Source organism: Solea solea, chromosome 10, assembly GCF_958295425.1.
Source record: "Solea solea chromosome 10, fSolSol10.1, whole genome shotgun sequence".
In the NCBI taxonomy this organism is placed as follows: Eukaryota; Metazoa; Chordata; class Actinopteri; order Pleuronectiformes; family Soleidae; genus Solea; species Solea solea.
The window spans coordinates 5,534,332-5,557,539 of NC_081143.1; the positions used below are offsets into that span (position 1 = coordinate 5,534,332).

The window sequence follows — 23,208 nt, forward strand, 5'->3', positions numbered from 1 at the left end:
TAGCATGATGTTTCAGAGGTGTTATATTGTTGTTGTTATGTGCTATATTTTTCCTACAATAATTATTCTATAGTTTTCTTCATTCAATTAACGTTATTTCCAACTCCATAATATACAAAACTCTGGATAGGAACAAGTGCATCCTTCTTACATTATAGAAATATATATTCATTATAAATACAAGGCTATAGACAATAAATAAATAAAAAGGCACTTATTCCATAGAGACTTCGACGTTAACTTTTTTGCATTTAACAACAAGGAAGAAAAATAGTTCGTTTTTAAACCAAACTATTGGGGTTATTTTACAGTTTGCATGAATGGACGTAATATTTGCTAAAACTATGATAATATTGACCTGTTCTGACGTGCTGCCTGGCGCGGAATCACATGTGCTAGGAACCAAAGTTCAACAGACTACGGAACCAGAAAATACGACACCCGGAAGTGTATGTAAGTGTACCTGCCCGCCTGTTAAACAGTATGTAAGCTAATGTCTGTTGTTTTTGTTGGATTTTTCTCCATAAACGTCGAGATATCGCAACAAAATGGAGTCAAAGGGACGCTCGCTTTATGCTGCAGTATGTACAAGTCATTTCACTTTAAATGGACACCATGTCAACGAGTCGTTTGTTCGGAAGTTAGTCCAGTAGGTTATAAACAACAACGACAACTTAGATATAAATCTAAGTAGCGATTTAATTTGTTTATTTCCTCTTTTACAGTTGAGCATTTCTCTTTAACATATTACTAACCGTAACAGAACCGAAGTTAAAACCCACATTTGCATCTGTCAGCTGATTTCTCAGCTGCTTTCCTGTTTTTGTTATTGACGTTTCTTGGGGTGCACACAGTAGATCTAACGCAATAGTTTCTCTTATCTGTCTTATCGCTGTGTTTTTTTCCTCTTACGCCACGAGCTGACTGTAAAGTGAAGTGAATCCTAATGCATGTATTTGATTAATTCAACTCGTAAGCTGAGCTGAAATACATTTGCATCTGGGATCAAATGTGAGGCTTTTGTTTTGTCTCATTATCTTTCTTAAGTATTTGTGAACACCTCACTGGACTTTAACAATAATTATATTTCATAATTACATTTTTTGCACTGTATTCAAAATAGTTCATTCAGGGTGTGAATCGCTAATGGTTGCAAATAAATGGAAAATTATATGTATGGGACGAAACCACTTTTTTGTGTCCTATACTGACATTATCCCGATTCAGTCGTTCTAGACCATTTATGTTATAGAGTCATTTCAAATATATAATTCTCCAACTGTGTAACAAATATTGTTCTCCCAAAAGAAGAAATAAGCAACCCTCAGCATGATTCTGCTAAGATCATTTTAATTTACATTTTTACAGTCTGTGTATATTGAAGAATGTGATATACAGGATTTTTGGATTTTACATTTTTTTCTGTCCGATAACTGATCCAATGACCAGTATTGGACTGATAATGGCTGCCATCCCTTGAAAATTAGCTTCTAAATCATGTGTGATGTGAGAAAATGATTTTCAGTGTAGTATATTAATGTGCATGAACCAATCAGCTGCACCGATAGGTGTGTTGTGGTCTTTGTCAAGTCATTAAGCCACTGACAGTTTTTTGATTAATTTTTAGAAACAGGGCCCAGACATACAATGGCTTGCTGTGACCTTAAAATGAAGTAACCTGTTTTAATGTTGACTGGTGTAAATAAACTAGATGTGCAGAGACAGTTGTGTTTGCAGTTATACACTTGTGGCTCATCTGCCTTTATGCTCTGTTTTTAGTGACAATATAAATAATGTTTGGACAAGATTAATACAATATTAAAATAAGATATGTGTATTTACATCAACTAGTTAATGGTAGAAGACCTAATTCCTCTGTATGTTATACTGATATAAGTTCATTTTACCAGGCAGGCACCTCAGATATGACGCAGAGTATAGAGGAAGAATCTCTGGTGGATGGACCTCTGATCTCCGCTGACGCCCTCCACTCTGCCATCAGGAGAGAGTTTCAGACTTTACCCACACACTGCCATGCCTGTCTGCTCTCTCTGCTGCATGTATGATACACACTCTGTCACACAAACATCATGATTACTCATATTTTATTCCTTTATCATGGTGTTATTAAGTTTTTTTTCATACTAAGTTAGAGCTGAATTGACTAGTCAGCTAATCTATCAACCACAATGTATGATTTTTAATTAGTAAATCAGTCATCAATCAAGTTTAAGTGGGAAATCATTGTGAGGATGAGCTACATTTCACAATTTTATACTGCACCATTTTTAAATATCTTTGGGTTTTGAACTGTTGAGTTGACAGAACATGATATTTGAAAGTGTCACATTGGGCTCTGGAAAACTGTAATGGCCTTTTTTGTCTTTTTAAAACATTTAAAAAAACTGATTTATCAAGAACATAATTGTTTATTTAGAAATGTAATTGAATCCCTTTTAGATGATAATCTGACTAAAGCAGCAGAGTCATATAAACTCACAGTAGGTGTTTTATATCTATGTAGAATAATAGTCTGTGTAATAAAAGTATGTGCAGGTCTGATAAATCTGTCTCACTTGAACTACTCTCCTCCTTTTCTTTTTTTCAGATTGTGTATGTGGTGTTGTCGGTTTGCGTGGCCGTGCTGTGCGTGTTGAAATTTGGCCAGGTGGAGGTGTGTGACAGTATTCTGGGAAATGTGTCAGGCTATAGAGTCATTGTGTACGGGAAGGTGTGTTTGTGGGTGCTAGTCCTGGTGTTCACTCAGTGTGTGGATCACCATCACACTAAAGCCAGAAGGAGAGGATACCTGCGATTCTACAGACGGATGCAAGGACTGAATCACCTGCCGCTTGCTGTTCTCTCTGCAGGTAAGGCTGTGTCTACTTATGCTGCTCTCAGACATGTACTCAATATGTCTGAAGAAGTAACTGTTGCCATTCTCTATAGATTCTCTTGTCAGCTCCCCAGTCAAATCTTTGGATAATGTCTGAGTGAACTCATGTGAGAACACAGCAGGAGAAACTCGTTCATCATTTGCAGTGAGTTAAAGGTTCTCGCCAAGATTTCCCTGCTGCTGTGGTCGTGTCTCACCCACACAGTGTCCTGCTGTGTTATTCACATGTGAACAACAGACTCTTTTTCTGCTGACATTATCCTCTTGGGCTAGTACGATATTTATTTGTCATGATTTGATTTAATCCTCGATACTTGAGAGTGCACATTTGATTTGCACCACAATTCTGATTTATTGAGATTCTACAAGTATTGTGATTTGACAGTATCTGTAATAGTGCTTTTCTTTTCCTCCTTCAAACAAAATGGAATGATACGTTTCTAGAGACAATAACCCACAAGACATATTTCCAGAATCAATGCAGATCACATGTCAGTCAGTCGGTTGTCAGAATGGGACAGTGGTACATAATGTACATCAGACCTGCTATATTTAGCTGCCCCTGCTAATAATAAAATAAATTCTACTAGGTCAAGTAGACAACAATGTTCTTTTTAGCTTTGTGGGTGGACTGAGATAGTGCTGTAAAACAATAAAATGCTAGGTCAATAGGACTAAAGTGACATGCTTCAGATGAAACTGAAAAAATCTTTTCAAAACCCTGGATTGCTGCTAACACTGATTAAAATAACCTCCAATATTTTTTTAGGTAAACTGACAACTCCTACTTTTAGCTATTTAGGTTCATTATAATATGTCAATATATATTAATATTTCAACCTTTTCCCCACAGTTCTTTCTATGATCTGGAGTTGGTGAATGAAAACACGCTTTGTTGTAAGTTTTCTCCACCAGGGGGCAGTGATACTGAAGGAAAAATGTGTGTTGTTTTCACAGGGAACGTTATGCTGTTGGTTGTTGTGGCTGCTGATTTGTCAACATCAGTGCACACCTACATGCTGCTCTGCATCCTGTGGTTGGAGCTCTTGGTGGTGATGCCATGCCTACTCTGTTACACAGGTAAATTTATCATTTACTGTTGATGTAATAATGTTGCTGTGTGACTGCAGGTAGACATTTGAGCAGTATTTTTTCAGCAAACCTAGATGTGGTTTAGTGACGTTTTTCTACATTTTCTTTGTATGCATATACATGCGTTTTAGTATTTACGGCCAAACGTAAACCCCCTTGTTCCCACCTCATCGAGCCACACACACACACACACACACACACACACATATCTGTTTTTCAAGTCCCGTCCCTCCTCTCCATCTCCATCCTGTTGCCCCCCCATACATCAAGAGGCTTGTTAAACAGATACACCCTGAAAAAAAGCAAACTAAGCCAGAATTCTTCATGGCATGAACTAGTGAAACTAAGTTGGCTAAATTCAGTTTTTGTGCTACAACTATTCGATCAATCTGTGAATCTGAGTATAAGTCTTTGTCATCTAAAATAGCAGAATGGATATCTTTATCTTCTGATATTTGACATTGCTTTGATGACCCTTTACCCACATGTTCAACTTCTTAGATATTGGGAGAAATTAGTTAATGTTAATTGGGGATAAAATTGGTTATAATGCACCCAATAGAAATAAGAGAAAACTCTGTTGAATATAGACTGTAGCAGCAGCTACAGGATAAAGGCTACCATATGAGTAATGTACACGATCCATGTAATAAACCTTGTGCAGTTATGACATATTATGTCTGATAACTGTTTGTAGGTTTCTCTGTGTTTGCTGCTAGTACCATCAGTAGTGATAATACTCTGGAGAGACACACCCTGCAAGTTATATCACAAACACACTCTTCCCCCACTCTCAATCGGAGCAGATTCGCATCACAATGCCTGCCCTGCCCTTTTCAGACCCAACAGCATGACAATCAACCATTCAGCTCTGTGCCCCCCTCCACCGCACCCCACCCCCACCCCTCTGCTGATGCATTGATTTTTCTTTGCTCGTTCTGAAATACAGACTTTGATAACTGATGTAAACGTTGCTGGATTATACTTGTTCTGTTTTATTTTCTCTGACCTCTCTAGAGTCTGAGGCCATTTTGTTTTTGATGCCATGACATTTTAAAGCGTTACCTCTCACATGATTTGCTGTGGGAAAAAAAGTCATAGTATTTAAAGTGAATAAAAAGCCAGAAACATGGAAGAAAGTAGTGAGTATTTTCAGCTTCTGGAGAGGAAGATTATATAATCTTGTATATGAGCATGAGTAGTGTGGTTTCAAAGCTAGTGCTCATATGTTTGAGTTTTGAGCTCATATTTTTATTTTTATTTTTAAAAGAAGAAGCTGAGAAATGCTGGAAAGGATCATTAAAGCCATCTGCATTTAGCTTCAGAGTGTTTTCTGCACACGCTTCACATAAAACAGGTGACACCTCACATGCTGCGACATTGGTCAAGCTCTGGTTTTCAAGGTATCATCCATTAGGGTCGGCTGTTAGACGCCCCTGCTGTGTTACAGAGGTTTTAATAGAACATTGACTGGTTGAATTCAACTCAATAAAAAACTTTTAACATTTAACTTTGTTAAGTTCAGCATCAGGCCTGTAATAAGTTGAGAGTGATCTTTTTTGTTGTTATTATACTTTAAAGTAATATTACTTAAATATCTTGTTTGGTTGATTTAGACAATAAATATATTGACATTAATTTAAGAATGCCACCACACTAAGATGAGACACATGATATATATACAGTAAATACTGCTGAGTTTGTGAGGGCTAATGCAGTGGCCCTGCTCTCAATGTGTAAAGGAAAACCACTGTTAACGATGTTTTATCAGAGGATATTGATATTGAAGAGTGCGTATTGAAAGGAAATTCATATTAAAGGTGTGTTTGGCAGCTGAAGGGCACAGATTGGAGAAAGAGATACCAGAGAGGCAAAGAGCGAAGATAAGAGGCATTAGGATTTAACCTAGCCAAGGGGTAGGTAGCCCTGAGCCCACTCCACCCAAACACAGACACTCTCTCACACACACACACACACACACACACACACACACACACGTGAATGTATTGTCCTTGTGTTTACAGTGATCCAGTGTATGAGGGGGTTTCTCTGCTCACCCGTTGCATTCCTGCTCAGATCAGTGCAGTCAGGCATGACGGCGCAAACTGAACCGATGGCCTTAAAGCGCAAACATTTAAAACATCACACACGCACACTCACAAAAACACACCAACTGGTACAGAATGTCAAGTTGGCACTGACAAGATCATGAAAAAAAGAAGGGAAGTTTTTTTTACAAGAGGAGTCAGAGAGGGAGTGATATAAAGCCTACAGCTATGAAGACCATACAGGAAGGCCTCGTTCAACTTCTCTTTGAAGTGCGGCCTGCGTGTGTGTGTCTTTGAGGTTTTTGGTATGTTTCTGCCTCTCTCATTTTAACATGAATGCTCTCTCCTCTATAGACCTCCATGCACATCAAAGCAATGCCTTGGCCTTCAAAGACTAAACTTAGAATACATCTCTCTCCTCTGCCTGGTCAGAACATAGTTTAAGCACTGCAGGGCAGGCACACACACATAGTACGTAGCATGTAACTATTCTTCTTAGGACACTGCATTGACTTCCATTCATTTGGACAGTCGTAAACAAAGCATTATTTCTAACCTTAACCATAACAAGTTAATGCCTGATCCTAATAAACACAATTCAAACGTTAATAGAGGTTGACAACACAATAGGAAAACAACAAAAAAAAACATTTTTTTACTTAGAAACATTCATGAAGTTTCTGAGAACAAGAATGTATCATTTGTAATAATCGACCCTTTCATGAATAATAATTGGCCAATGTCGATGATCAAAAAAAATTACAAATTGGCCCAACCGATTAATCCGGGTAACATTTTTATTTAACCAGTTCCTCAAAAATGAGGTGACAAGGGGTCCTGGTCAGTGTTTTTGCCAGAAATTTTCCTAATGAGATAAGAAATACAAAAACACACAAAATCAAATCATAAGATCATAAGAAACTGATTACTGTTGTTTGCCGTGTTCAATTAAATCCATGCCACAATTCATTGTGGCATTATTTTATTTGGAAATAAAATAAATTAAACTCATGACTTACACTGTGTTTAAGTTTCTGTGTATGTTGTTTATTGTGGAGGATAAGTCTGAGAGAAGCGGGTTTGTTCTTTTAAACTTTTGATGTTTTACATAGAGCGCCCACACATAGCTGAGTGAGCAGCGTTTATTTTCGTGAAGACTGCTTTGAACTGGATTGTGTTCACACTGCTCTATTCAAAAGTGAACACCTCAGTTGTTGGCATCTATTTCCTACCACTTCTTTGATATCAGTACATCAGGCTCTGCATCTTTGTTGACCTCTCTGAGTGCTACCGTTAGCTGTTAGCACCTCTGCAGCTTCACTGTTAGCACCTGGAAATGTGCTCCTCTCTCTCTCTGGATGGACGCGTGATTAAAGCCTCTCAGTTGTGAGCAGACATTGTCTGAGCAGACTGTCTGTGCAGCAGCATGAGAGTCTGTGACAGGGACGTGTGAAATGTGTCACCTTCCCTCTCACTGCGCCATCCATCCATCTGTACTCATCCTTCCAGTTACTCATCATTCCATCCATACACTCAAACATCCATCCATTGATCCATCTATCTACTCATCCTTCCATCCATACACTCAACCATCCATACCTATACCCATCCACTCATTATTCTATCTATACACCCAACCACCATCCACTCATCCTTCCATCCATCAATCCATCCATCCATCTACTCATCCTTCATCCATCCATCCATTCAACCTTCTATCCATACACACAACCAACTATCAATTCAGCCATTCCTCCATCTAGTCACCCTTCCATCCAACCAACCATCCATCCATCCATAAATCCATACACCCAACCCTCCACCTACTCGTCCGTCCTTCCATCCATCCATCCAACTACTGTATCTATTTATCCATTTCTCCATCTACTCATCCTTCCATTCACCCATCCATCCATCTATCCATCTACTCATCCTTCCACCCATCCTTCCCACACACTCATCCATCATCCACCCATCCTTCCGTCAATATACTCAACATCCATCCATCTGTTCATCCTTCCATCCATACACCTATCAATCTATCCATGCACTCGTCCTCCCATCCTGACATGTCTTTTCTTCCTGCAGTAAACTTGAAACTCAACTCCAAAAACACACGTCAATCATGTTCTTTAACAAACCACAATGTTTCACATATCACTGCTAAAGCTTTTCTTTTTAACCAGGAGCGACAGTATCAATCAATCAATCAATGGTGATAGTTTTGATTCAAGTTTTAATTAAAGTAAATTGTAAATTGTATGTGACTGTAAATTCATTATGTTGTGGAACTAAAATATCTACAGTACTTTTTAGTACTTCTTAGACTTACATCTGTATAGATTTCATTTTCGGAAAAATGGAATGAAAACGTCAAGAATTTCTCGGCTTGGTATTTATTGTAAACATTTGACCCCTAGTCGCCATTTTGTGTCATCGTCTTCTGCAACAAACACTCAGAAAACACTGGCTCATCATTGCTTTTAGTCTTTTTATTTGCTTCTGTTGTTCTCCTCTTCATGACCACAGTCATTTCTTTGCCTCTCTGGAATGTCTTTCTCTCACACATACCTGCTTACTATTTCTTTATTTACACACACACACACACACACACACACACTCACGTAGATTCAGGGCTTCATTATGCAGGAATGTGCAGTATTTCTGAGGATTGTGTTTGAGTGGAGATGCTGAGATGCTTGACTGTAGCAAAGCAAAGATAGCGCTCTTTAGAACCTGCCTGACAATTTCCTCTGGCTAATGACACTCACAGTCTTATCAATTCCCTCTGCTCTTCCTCACTCACTCAACCTGCATCCACACACACACATATACCACCGCCTTATCTGCTTTCAAACAGCTCCAGCATTCAGCCAATATTTTGGCTCTGACTCCTCTTACTGCTACTGTATCCTACACACTCACAACTTCCTGCTAACCCCACCTCTTTTGTAAAGGTGTATGTTTAGGGTGTAAGAATTAGAGGTTTGAGTGCAGGATATGGCAGCCCATAAGAGCTAAGTGCAGGATATAACAGCCTGTGTGTGTTTAGGAGAGGGAGAGGGATGGACAACCAGTAAAAAAACAAATGTGTGCTGTTTCTCACCTGAATGATTGCCATTTTTAGGAGCGCTCTCACTGCCCGATGCTGTTTGTGTGTCTGCATGTGCAGCTCACTAAAGATTATGTGTTTGTGTTTCTAGTCAGGGTGATGCGCTTCAACAGGGAGCGAGCTGCTCCAGACGTGAGCCAAGAAGAACATTCGCACAACTACACTATCACAAGTCTGCCGACCGAGACCGGCTTCAGGTACACACATAAGTCACCTTTACCTCTCTCAATTCCCTTTCAGACACGTTACATGATATATTGTCTGAGCCATTTTCAGCTCATGTTACATCTGTTCCAGAAATGTTTTTGTTTATTTTTGCATCATGTGGTTGAAATGAGAGCTTAAACAGTCAGAATAGACTCACATGTGCTCTACTGACTTTATCTCCACATTTATTTTATCCAAACTGAGATTTGACAGCTTCTTCATTTGCAGCAGAAGTGCTGAATTTCTACACTTTTTCAATCCATCTTTCACTGTTTCCATCCATTGTTTAGGAATTGAGTTTCTGCTTCTTACATGTTTTATGCAGAATAGAAAGCTGCCATTTCAATATGATTCCTCTCTATAAACAACTTGAAAACAACTGTATGGATTTCATTTTACAAATTAGTCCATTTATAACCACCATAACGTAACATAATAATAAATATAATACAACACTGTTGGTCTAGTTCTGTTCCAAATCCAGGATACGGTATCGTTTTGTTAATTTTTGTACATGAGGGTTAAATACAGTATATAATTGACACATGACAACATATATATGCAACAGTAGAACAATATAAATGCAGCAGAATATAACAATCTAAAAACAACAGCAAAAATCCCTTGGATAAACAAAATAATAACCATTTGATATTTGTAACTGTTCTTGGAGAGTTGCAGCCTTTGGACATATGTAATATTAACAATGATCAGGTTATTGTTGCGTTTACTGGTTTTATGGGACTTGCAGACAGACTTATGTTAAAACAGAATGCCAATATTGTTCCTGTCGTAATAGCGTGTATTTGCTGTTTTGTGTGTCAGAGAGGGATCCAGTCTGGAGGAGGTGGTGGAGAAGCAGGCTGACCTGATAGAGTACCTGAAACAGCACAACACCTTACTGAGCAAGAGGCTGCTTAACCTCACGGCTCAGCACTGACCACAGTCCAGAAGCCTCTTCCCCTTCTCAAGTGACGGTAAAAGAGATAGAGCCTGGTCAGTGTGCCACTGAGAGAGAATCTATTGGTTTAAAAGAAAAGACTTAAGCCCTGAAGAAAACACTGGATAAAAGACTGAATGAGCCAAATGCACCTGTACGTACAGACTGAGACGGACAGATAATGCCGGAGGAGGTGAGCTGTAAGTGGCCAGAGAAAGAGGAGGACAGGAGAGGAGTCACAGGTCACTGATCAGAGGTGAGGGGTTTTTATCGCTCTTTTTTATCACCCCCAGTGACCCATGTATGCTGCCGCTGGCGTTACAGAAACAGTGAAGGTGAAACTGTTTGAGATGATCTGCACTAAAGAGAAACCAAAAGAGTAGAAGATATAGGAGGGAGTTTCTTCAGGGTCAAATATGAATGTGTGCTTAAATGCTATGTGCTACAATGTGGTATTTTAATGTCTGAATGTGTGTAAATGCATTATTTGTTGAAAGTTTTTTTTTCCTCTTTGTTTATTCAGTTAGTTTGTGTATTTGTGATCAGACTCCAATAAATCTTTGATAAAATCATTTATGTTTGAAGTGTTTTTAGACAGAATTAAAAGAGTAAAGTGAAAAAGAGTAAGTGGCAAGAGTTCAGTATTTATCATGTGTATTATTTGTAAACACTGAAAGAGCCCAAACAATAGAAACACTGCAGCGTCAACATTAGCTGGTGTGAATGTCTTTTCCTGCCTCACCTTTGCCGTGTTAAATTTCAACAGTCACGGGAATCTACATTAATGAAATATCGAGAACGTCATTTGAGCCCTTGGTGTTTGTTCCCCCATTGTGTTTCCTTTATGCTCTGGCGTCCGTTACTCCACAGGGAGCGCAGCATTTACGACTTCTTTCCCATGTGACCTCTGCCACGAGTAAAGCAGAGAACTACACATATCGGGAGCAGTGATTGATCTAGGACTTCTAGATCAAACAATACAGACAAATTTATTATGCCGTTCTGACTAGAAGTACCCAAACATTTAAATACATATGGTTGGGTCAGTGACACGAGTATAAAATAACACTTTTCCCTAATCAGGAGTCAGAAAACTCTACAAAGTTCTCTTATTTTTGTCAGTTTAGGCTTCTTATCTGCATTTGCATTTGTACCAAACAGACATCAGCTCATGATTGGTATAGTTTGAAATGGTAAACACTGATCTGGCTTTTATTTCAACTGTGGGGCGCGGAGAATGCATGGCTATATAAATAGCCCAACATCACAAATACCTTTGAATCCCCTCTCTAGATCCACCTCTAAAAGAAGAGTGCAAAATAAATATGTATGGATAAATGTATGGATCGCTTATTTTAGTATCCTGCACAACTTTTGACATTTTGTAACTTACGAAACTGAAGCATTTGGTGCAAATGGGGCTTTAGACTGTCCATAGATGTTTTCTCTCACCAAACATGTTCATGAGGTCAAAAGACGACACCACTGCACACAAATCTCAATAAGTATATTCATACATTTTTATTAAAAAGTAATTCAATAAACATTTGAAGTGCATACATGCGTTATAAACACTTATTAAGGAATACTATGAGTGTGCTGTTCATCATAGTTGCAGTGGCTAAGACGTTTCCAGCTCTTTGGTCTGTAGCTTTTTAGCAGTGTCTCAATTAATTAAATATGGATGATGATGCTGCAGCTCCGACTCCCATCTCGTCTGCAGCGGTGAACGTAGTAAAGGCTCTTGAAGACGAGGAGGAAAGGTACGTGCAATGTGAGAAATGCAGATCCATGGCCAACAAACTGCCATACTCCTGCTAACGTTTGGTAATAGTTTCACTTTGTCTTTGAAATGAAAATCAGTCATGCCAATGTTGATGTTGCTTGTGATTGTGTGTATATGAACACTGACATATACAGCATATAGCATACACATTGTCTTTAGAAGGCATTTTTCCTTCTATGCCATACAGTTCTTTTTCCCTCCATTTCAGTGCATGACTTGTACGGATTTTCCTGAAGCTTCATATATAGTTTTCTCTCCTTACATCGCTCTCGTTTATGTGATTTCACCTGTGAGGGAAAAAATGACAACATTTAGTGTCCTGCTGAGACTAATTCAGTGTCAAACAAGAAATGGCTTCGTAACTGTGGATGTAGAGGAATGAAAATTAAAACTGAAATCCCCCCTCCTCTCTGTCCACCAACTCTTCATGGCACTTAGGCCTTTCTCAGCATCATTAGTGAGATTTATGTCTAATCCTTTCACCCACTGCACTCCAGCATGAATACACGCCTCTGTCACTAATCACACACACCTCCTTAATTGCCACCTGCCAGCTCTGTAACCAGCATTTTACTCCATGTATCACACATTTAAGCCCATAATAACATATACAAAAATGTAGGGGTGCATGTCTTACCTCAAGGGAAGGGAACCCTCGAGTGAAGGGGCAGACAGCGTCTGTGTGGGCAGTGGTGTCTGTGGTATTTTCTCCTCAGGTTCAGGAAATCTGAAAGAAACATATTTTTATTAAAATGCAGTTTGCAGTCAAAATAAATACTTGTTTCAGTGCAAAAGTCATGTTGACTCAATTTTGAACCACTCATTTTGGTTACTATGCAGTCTCAGCAAACATTAAAGATAAATCACATCATCAGTCACAAGTTTCTAATATGGGGAATAATGGCTCCATGAATGACCAGGAAAGAGCCCAATATCTTGGGTTTTATTGTTTGGACCCATTTACCAGGCAGCAGCAGCAGCAGCAGCAGCAGGGCGACCCCCTTTACTAATAAAGTGGGACCTAACACATGATTATTTTAAACGTCCCTAATAAATCCACATTGACTCCCGCACAGACTTCCAGCCAAGCCCAGGAAGAGATAAAGTGCCAGATGACTTTATGGCCCCCTCCTCCCTGTGAGCACCTCCGTCACAAACTGCGCCCCACCACCGCCTGCAGAAACACTGCTTTACACTTAACTCTGCGACTCCATGTCATGTTAATAAACCTCGTGTATTTGCATGGCGTTTTAACACCGTGACTCACAAAAGCGCGCCGGAGAGCCCTCCAGCCGCGGACAAAGGTTCTCACTGGGGTCACTGTGCGATCCCCGGCGGCGATGCGCTCCCGTCCCCTCCTCCCCACCATCCTCTCCACCGACATCACAGTCACATGAATCTAATGACGACGGGACCAGCCACCGTTACCGTTTACAAAAAACTGCGGTTTGGTTTTGAGAAACACAAAACCGCAAACCAGCTTGGTTTTACGCATTACGCGCACCTGTTACACCAGATTATTGGGCACAGCCGCAATAACATACGCATCTTCATCACAGCATCGTATTAATGAAAGAGCCGTTAAGATAGTTCCACTACGTGAGAATGTGAAGGGTTACAGTAGGACAAGGTAAAATATAACAGAGAAACTAATAGTAAAAACATGAACTATAATAAAATAGAATAGGAGCAGATACTGAGATGACAAAAATGTAACCAGAATATAGGTTTAAAACATTTACACATTAACCTTGCTTGTACAACATTATATTAGTATGCTAAGTGTATTGTTGTGTCGTTCCCATTAGTAGTACATTTTTAAGTAGCTGACTAAAAATCAACAACCTTTGACCCATATATTTAACGTTGTTATAAATTCGTTTAATAATTAGTACTGTTGCTCAGATTACACATTGCGCAGTGATTTAAAAAAGAGGCCGGAACTACATTCTGACTCAGAGGTCGAAGTTAATAGACACCTGTCGGTAATTTAATGAAACTGGACAGAAACCAGACATCATGACATTTTATATTGATTTATTTTCTTTTTTTGTCTTCACCGTGTGTTGTAGTAAAGGAAGTGTGTAGTTCAGGATTTAAAAAAAACAACTTTTCAGCTGTTACTAACCTAAAAGTAGAAGCCGTTTCATTAATTAGCTTCAGCTAAAGTTAGTTAACCTAGCATAAAATAACATACTCTACGCTAGGTTAACCACCATACTTTATACAGATTAAGGTTAAAGCGGTGACCATTATATTATTCTATTTTTTTTGCCCTGTGAAGCACTGATGATGACTCTTTCAGGGAGAGGTGGATGCTTACCTGGTCTGGCGGAGGAGGCTGGTGCTACAACGGCTACAAGCAGCAACAACAGCAGGTAAAGCAGGTTGAAGATCTTCATGGTTTTCTTGTAGTCAGCCTCACAAGAGCTTAATTATTTTTCCCCGAAATCCTGGACTGATGGAGATGATGATGAGGATGGTGATGATGCTCAGTCAGGTGATATTTTTCTTCTCCTCTCTCTCAGACCAGAGGGTCTGCTGCCACCACAGAGGGCGAGAGTGTCCAGTATCACAGAAGTTCTTCTTTTCTCTGGAGGATGACCAGTTTGTCCCTGAAGAATGTGAGTGACCACAGAGTTTATGTGTGTTCAGTGAGAGTGTGATTGTCTGCGTCTAAGAGCAACGTGACAAAGGTGCTGCTCCCCCAACCTCCTTTATACGGTTTTAGGAGGGAGGGAGGGAGGGGGGAGATAGGGGGTGTAGCACCAGCCTCAACCCCTCTCACACGCACACACACATACTTAAGCATTGCACATATTGACCCCACATGTAGAGGGTAATTCAAATGACAGGAAGCCCCCTCCCTATCCCCCAACTGCCCCTTGAACACACACTCTCCTGCATTTTGTATATATGTGTGTGTGTGTATGCAACTTACATTAAGTGATTGATATGTTTCAGCAAAGAAAATATGCAGGCCTTTTTGATTTATTACCTCCAACATTAGAACGAAGATTTAAGAAGCTGTAATTAGAAATGGCAGGTCCTTCAAGAGACTTGTCCTCCTCCCTTGGCTGCTGTCCCCTGCCCCCGCACGGAGGGCACACACACATCTGGGGTCTTTCGATGGTGTTGATGGGGGGGGGAGGCACTAAGTATTTTGGGGCAGGACCTGATTCAGATTCAGAGATGCACTGGACTAATGATAGCCTGACTGTCTGTCTGGACCTCCAGCTACCGTCTCTGTCTGTCTGCACAGAGATAGTGGCTTTGTCTGTTCATCTTAATAGGTGCTGCAACATTATTTGTATGCTGTATCAGACCTGACTGAGGGAGCATTTGTGTGTATACAGCAGCAGTCAAGAAGTGTTTATCCTGTCAAACTGCTGAACCACCAGTAGCATGAGCGGTGGAATTCACTTCTAAAAGTTTATCTCTGCACTCCTTTGTGCTTTCGCTTTTTTGTCATACTCAAACTTGTTTGTGTCGTCTCACTTTTCTAGTGCAATGTAGTGCTGTGTGCTGCTATTCTGAGAGACACAGAGAGACGTGTGGATCTGAAAAGTTAAATCAGCATTGTGAACTAATTTGCCATTGATTTAATTGTAACGGACATTTGTTTATTTTTTAAATGCTACGCACTGCAGTTTTAAGTTCAGTAAGTTTGGTTCCCTTTTTTGCACCTTATTCTCGGCACACCTGTTAATTTAAATTGTTTGTTTTCTCCTGGATACAGAGATGACTTTGTGGGTATCATCCACAGCAGTGGCAACATTGAATGCTTATTTAAAGCTACACTTACATCTAATTATTTACTTGCAGTTAAATTAGAAACAATTACAAATTTTGTTGCCTTAAGCTGGTCATTGAAAAAATGTCAAATGCAGGTTGTCAGTTTGTGGTATAAGTGGATTTTCTTACAGCAGGTAACCCACTTCACTTGGCATTACATCTGTGGTTACCGGAGGCTGTGCAGAGTGTGGGGACTCATTAGCTTGTCTGCTTACAGCCGTCTCTGTGGACCGAGACTCTCCATTCAGCACTCGGCTAATGAATTAACACATTATGATGAAATGTCAGCCATTACATGTGAATGAGGATTAGAGAAGCAGCAGGACACTAATGGACCACAGGGCTCAAACTAGTCACTGAGACTTTGAACAAGCGTGTGGACCATCAGTTCTCTGTAGCCTTGAAAAAGAGACAAAAGAGGCCACGATCTCTATTTGTAATTTTTTTTGTGCTTGTATGTGTCGGTGTCGTTGTGTCTTTAGAAATGTTGCCTTTATTGCTTTATGGTGTTTTCAAAAATGACAGCGATTCCACATGGATTTCGGTAACGTACAAACACAAGCCCTCATATACACACATTCACTCTGTTGAGGTATGCTGTTAGTTTCTGTGGCAAGCTGCACTTTGCATATCGGCTGCCATTGTCTTTAAAAAACTTCTATTTTCACTATTTGAATATGCTAATTTGGTCTCAATTGTCATTCAGAGCCACCTGGTAACCACTGACCACAAAGTGCTGGTAACTCTGAGTTTCTGCCTCTGTCTGCCCCTAAAAACAGGAACAAGTGAACCTAACCATGTTGTCCTTGCCTGGTTTTCTGTGTTACTGATTCAAGTGTGTTGTAATATTTGCTCTCCCTGGGGATTATACGTTTTTGCAGGGATTACCCAGCCTGCTTAAACATTCCCCTACGAAAGACACACATACACACACACACTGGGCAGACACCTATTAAACCGCTTCACTAACTTGGCATTGCACCATACTCACAAACTTAATATTTTGTGTGTTGGGACATAAATTATTCTCAATAATCTAAATTTTTGCAGTCAATAAAATGGTCTACTTTTGTTCAACCAACAATCCAAAAACAAAGAGTGTTCTCAGTTACAATATACACCAGTCATAAACCATCATTGTTGTCATTTGACTAGTTTATTAATAATTTACACCAAGGAGGTCATGTTTCTGGCCAAGTTTGTTTTCCTGTCTGTCTCTTTGTGTGCAGTATAATTCATTTATTATATGATAATAAATTATGATAATAAAGTATGATTTGTGCTTCATTGATCCCATAATGTGTCAGCCTACAAGAGGATTAGTGTGCTTTTTCAGTTCTATCTCTATCAATAGAGTTAGATTATAGAGCTGATGTTACTGATGCTGTGAAATCAGTCGAGGTCCTCGTCATAGCTGTGATTTTTATGATTACAAAGGAAGTTCCAACCTCTCCTCCCCTGAGAATTTTCACTTTCTTCTTCTTCCTCTACCATCCTCTCTTGACCAGGAATCCACTGATAAAGAACTTCCCCTCTGATAAAACTTGTCAAGAAGGACAGTGGGCCATAAAGTGACTGTTTGTTTTCCACTGGGCAGAACATTGTTGCAATTACTTGTACAGGTGTGATTAACAAATAGTTGTATACAGGGTGTACTAATAAATGACATACAGGTTATTGAGTAAGGTGTTGAGTCATCATGAGATTCTAAAACATACATTTTCCTTTGAAAGGATCAAATTATCATTTTGGTGTTGGGTTCATTTGTGTCTAAATCTTGTGACGGCACTGATGAAATCAGGTTTGCGTGATATGAAGATGTATTTCCTGCTAAAATATACATTATTTGTTTGCAGTTATAGCTGTTGCATTTATTATTCACATTATTGCAGTTTGATATATGTATCAGACCTTCATTGACAACAGGACTGCTCCATGGGAATTTAAAAGTATCAAAAACAAGTTTTTCTGCAGAATTGCTAGAGAGTTAATAATACGTACTATTGATTAGTCGATAACTCTGAATATGTTTTATAGTTTTGCTTGTATGTGCAATAATTAAAGACTAAAATTACCTCAGCAATTACTTGTAGTGAGTACAGTGGAGTACAGAGCAGAGATGCTACAGTATGTGCCACTTTGTCTGAAATTGTTAGGGTGTAGTCCAATGTCTCTGGACGAGTGTTGATAGTGATGTGATGGGTCAGTTCGTTGTCCATCGTCAGAGTGATGGTGTCTCTCTTGTCATGCCAAAGGTCTTCACTTTTAATGAGGGCCACTGCCAGCCAGAGCTTAATTACTCTTAAGACCCTTTATCTCCATAATTGCCCAATACAGACCTCAATGGTTGCACATACACTTGAACAGCAGTGGACACACAATACACAGACGCATACACAGATAACTCATCAAGACCCATCACACAGGCTGAATCACAACACAAATGAGCTCGGTGTTTTTGTTCTAATGCAGTTCTGTGAAGAAAAAGATCTCACGACAGTCGATTAACTGTGGAACTCCTCCTCTGCTTCGTGTTGGTCACTACACGGCTGACTGCGGAAGAGTGACGGAGGGCTCAGGGGTCAAGGGGCAAACTCAACAGGGAGCAGCCTCTAACCCCCCCAGGATGTCGCCCCACTAGGGCTACAGGGGCCAAAAGTCATTTTGTTTTGTTTAATCCTAAACCAGACATGGCGGCTTCTATGGACACAGAAGCCCAGTGTCCAGGCTTTGCACTGCAAGGCAATGAAGGATTGCATGTGCAATTGTCTATAGTAGAAATTCATCAAGTTCTGCAGAAGCTTGAGCATTGTCTTTTGGGTAATTTGGGTTCCATGTCCCATTCATTCATTCATTTTCTCCAACTTTATCCTCCATATGAAGGTCACCGGGGGAGCTGGAGCCAGTCCAAGCTGACAAAGAATGTGCGAAAGGCGGGGTACACACTGGACAGGTTGTCAGTCCATCACAGGGCCAGCATACAGAGACCGGAACAACCATTCACTCTCACATTCACACCTACGGTCAATTTAGAGTGTCCAGCTAACCCAATCTGCATGTTTTTGGGCTGTGGGAGGGAAGCTGGAGAACCCGGAGAGAACCCCAGCACACAAAGGGAGAACATGCAAACTCCACACAGAAAGGCTCTCGGTCAAACTGGGATCCGAACCAGTGACCTTGCTGTGAGTGTGGATGAAGTTCTTGAATAAAAAACTGCAAATGGTGCTAGAAAAAGCAAGCACCTCATATACTCTGTATCCTAGACATGGGGCTTAGATTTGGGTTTTAGAAAGTTGAGTATTTGGCACATAAGGCCTGGGTCATACTAGCTGCATTCCACATTATTGGAGAGCCACGTTTCTTTACTGAGTTGAGTTGTATATGTGTGGGCACCAGTGGACTTCCTTACATAAGCAAGCGTCCATGGTTACTATCTTCTTTTTATTTTGACCAAAACAAAATAAGAGCACACCACCAACTGGAGTGGAAGGTGTTATACAGGGATTGTGCACAGTCGGCCCACATGTCAGGCGGACCCTAGTGGATCTCTGCAGACATACACACAAAAACTGACCGAGAATGAGCAGATCAATTCAAATAATGAGCAAATCTTGAATCTTTAAATTGCCACTTTTTTTAAATGTTTTTTTTAGCAGTTGTTGGAGCTAATTTGCAATTCCTCTATGTGGAATGCTGTCACATAATTCAGCAACAGTGCAGAGTAGAGTATTTTAATGCATCATCAAAGTAAGAGGGGTCTGAGAATTAGAATGGACTGGGAGAACAATTCCAATGTCCTAAATTAGACTTGTCAGTTAAAATGGATTACTTTAGACCTTTAAACTGGATTATTAAAACTGTCACTCAACACCCATGAATAACATGGTGATGTTTTTCATTGAAGTTGAAGTAGCAAAACAAGTAGTGGGACAAAAATGTACTTTAAGAGTGAAAAGTAAAAGAAATTACATAAAAGGGAATTATTTGATGGATGCAGATGTCGTGGAAATATAGTTTATGTCATATTTGGTCAGGGTGGAGCTAATTTATAGGGATGGGAATCAGTACCGGTCAGTATCGGTCTGATACTGGTCAAAATCACTGCATCGGATAGCGGACAGATACAAATGTATAATCCGATACAATCCTATATATGACGTGCTTCACTATTCACAGACTGTAAAAATGTGAATTAAAATCAGCAAAAGCATTTTAGCTGAGTCAAATTTGATCTGTTTATTTCTTCTATTTGGGAGAAGAATATTTGTTACACAGTTGGAGAATTATGTCATTGAAATGACTCAATACAACAGCTTGGTATCGTCCTGACCCGAGCTTATTTCAGATAATCCTTTAATATTCTTTTAGATAAATGTAGCTGGGAAGTAAAACCCTCTGAAAAGTATATAGTATTAGTTATATAATACCTTTTATTGAAATACTTTTTTTACATTTCAGTCATCATCTCTCACTCTTGCTCCTGTCCCCTCTTCATTGTGCAGCGGAAATCCAGCAGGTTTCATGGCTTTCTCTGGTTGCTTCATTCTGCTTTGTGTTCAGTGGCCTGGGAGTGTTTGCTTCATAGACCTCATCCTCTGAAAATTAACAAACGTACAATTGACAGCATTAGACATTTGTCTTTGTGTCTGATTAAGGCTCCATCATCCTTTCTGCATCAACAGGCTCATCAGGTTGTGGTTTTACTAGTTTATCATGCATTTGCCGTAACGTTCAAACACTCTTGCACTTTTCCCAAGCCACACTCCATTTAAACTGTGATGGTGCAGTTTTATTACTTGGAACATGTGTAGTAGACAAGCATATAGTTGCACATTTTTGGTTTCCTCCCACTGTCCAAAAAACTAACTGAACAGATTTGGGGATTAGGCAAATTGGACACTCTAAATGGAGTGTGAGAGTGGATGTTTGTTTGTCTCTATGTGGCCCTGTGATGGAATAGCCACTGGGATTGATAAAGTGGTAGAAGACGAATGAATGAATGAGTCAGAACAGATGGTGTTTGGTACCTGGCTCTGGTCCATTAGACTTGACATAGATTGAAGCCAGAGTGAAGAGGGTGAATATGAAGAAGGCAATGATGATGAAGGTCAGTTCTAAGTTTGTGAATGGCAGTCCCATCTACAAACTATACAATACAAATCACATCATTACAACAGAGAAGAACAGAGAAGGATTTCGTGTCTTTGTTAAAATACACTTTGTAATTGTGACAACTGCATGAAGAAGAAGAAAAATCCTCGGTGCAGAATTGAGCTCACCTTCAGCAACAGCTGTAATTCTTGGCTGTTAGAGTTTTCTTCTTAGTTTACAGTCACACTGGCCCTTGAGATGACCAGGAACATATCCTTGGTTGGTGCACGGCATTCACAGCATTCATTCTCTGCATAAGAAATCTAAGCTGTGGTCTGTAAAACAAAAGTCTACGATCAGGATAGAATCTTTCTTGTATTTATAGTGAAATTCTGTTTTGCTAAAATGTACCCAATCGCTATTCTTTTTCTTACTTCTATTTCATAGTAAAACTGTTAATTGCTACTTGAAATGCAGCAGCCTTTCAGTAAAAAAAAATTGACATGTAATGTACCACTAGAGGGCATTAAAACCTTGTTATTTGCAATTATCAACACTGGTTGGTTGTGGTTAAGTGGCTGATGGTTCTCGTTCTACCTGCAGTGTTGGGCTTCCTGAGTTCAAAACTCGACTCTGTTCATAAATGTACTCAAGAGGAATATTTCATTTACTGGATATAGAGAAATTAAGTGTAGAGAATGTACTGAATGAATTTGGAAGCTGGACTGAAATAAAAAAAAAAAAAATAGGATTTCAGGTTTCAGTGAACTCTAATTAATCCATTTTTGATTTTGAGGTTAAACCTAATTTCAGCCTCAGAGCTGAAGAGAACAAAACCTGACTAAAAATGTACATATGCTGTTAAGAAAATCCCCAAAAGACAGATAGGCCCTCTTCTTCCCCCCCACACCTTTTGAAATTATGCAGTTGTACATTATTGCTTCAAGGCTGAATGAATAATTCCAAACACAGATGGCCTGTGATTCACGCAGTCTTTTTCTTGCTGCTGTGGATCTGCTCATTGACACGTAATCTTTGACGGCTGTCAAGAGTGATTCAGATGATGTAATCCTGAGGAAGAATTTGAAAACATATTGGCAGTGCACCTGTTGTGTCTGACCTAGACTAAAAGAAAAAAACAACAAACAACCTCAGAGCAGCTTTAAATTCAAGCCGTGACCTACCTTTTGATATAAATCTCTTAAACAAATCAGTAACAAGAAGAAAAATGTTAAGGATATGGAACTTACCAAGAGCAGAATCACAGCAACTTTTAAAAACAATTATTTTATATCTAAAATGTGTATATGTTTTCCCATTTACACGCTCTCTCTTACTCTTGTAGAAGAAAAAAAAACAGGCACGAGATACTACTCTGTCACTCTGCAAGCAAGCATTTATTATTTTTTTTTTCCACTTCGACCACACCTCTGTCTCATCCTGGAAGCAAATTACACTGGATCCTGTATCAGTGTATACATTGACACACACAGTCATGCACACACTCACACACATCCAGAGGTCACCATTTAGACCACTACTCCTGGTAGATGATTACACACACTCAATCCCTAAGGCTTTAACAGATGCATCCTCATAAAAGGGCAACACACAGGAAGAAGAAAGAGTTTGCTGTGGTCAGCAGAAGTTCTTCATTCTTTGTCCTGACGCTCATCTGGAGTCAAACGACTTGCTCCTCACTTTGTGGTCGTGTCTCTGGAGAAGAGGAAGTATGAAAAAACCTTAGTGTTCCAACTCCATTAACAGCATTTTTTCATTGTGGAAAGAAAGAAGAAACATTCTGGTTGACGGGTTTAGCATACATATTTGATGTCATAAGAGAAATCTACCAATAAGTGCATTATGCCTTTGCATTTAGCTTTGCCTTTCACTATATGGTCACTAACCTCTCACTCCCTGAAAACAATGTTCTTAACAGTTTGTCTGTCATATAGAAAAGTAATGATTCATTTTTTGTGTCTCTTCTTTGTCATGTCATGTTTCCAAATGGACTTAAACTTGTGCTACTGTCCTGAGTAGTTTCACCCCTATGTCCCTTTTTAATGTCTTTAAGAGTCTGCTGCCTCATTACCTTCCTAACAATATCTCCTGGCAGCCAGAGGAACCCCACTGAGTGCTCAGCTACTTGACCGACATGTCCACCACTAGGTTTAATCAGCCCCTGTGTCTTGATTTTACTCATGTCATAAGAAATACATTAGGAAAATCACACCTGCTTGA

At 39.5% G+C, this 23,208-nt stretch overlaps 1 protein-coding gene across 1 annotated transcript; it reads left to right on the forward strand.

Moving 5' to 3' along the window:
* The first annotated feature begins 448 nt into the window (after positions 1–448).
* tmem192 (transmembrane protein 192) lies at positions 449–10,867 on the forward strand. Its single transcript, XM_058639858.1, has 6 exons — positions 449–581; positions 1,911–2,060; positions 2,609–2,870; positions 3,854–3,976; positions 9,240–9,345; positions 10,181–10,867. The coding sequence occupies exons 1-6, from the start codon at positions 549–551 to the stop codon at positions 10,293–10,295; spliced, it is 789 nt and encodes a 262-aa protein (XP_058495841.1). The 5' UTR covers positions 449–548; the 3' UTR covers positions 10,296–10,867.
* Positions 10,868–23,208: the final 12,341 nt, after the last annotated feature.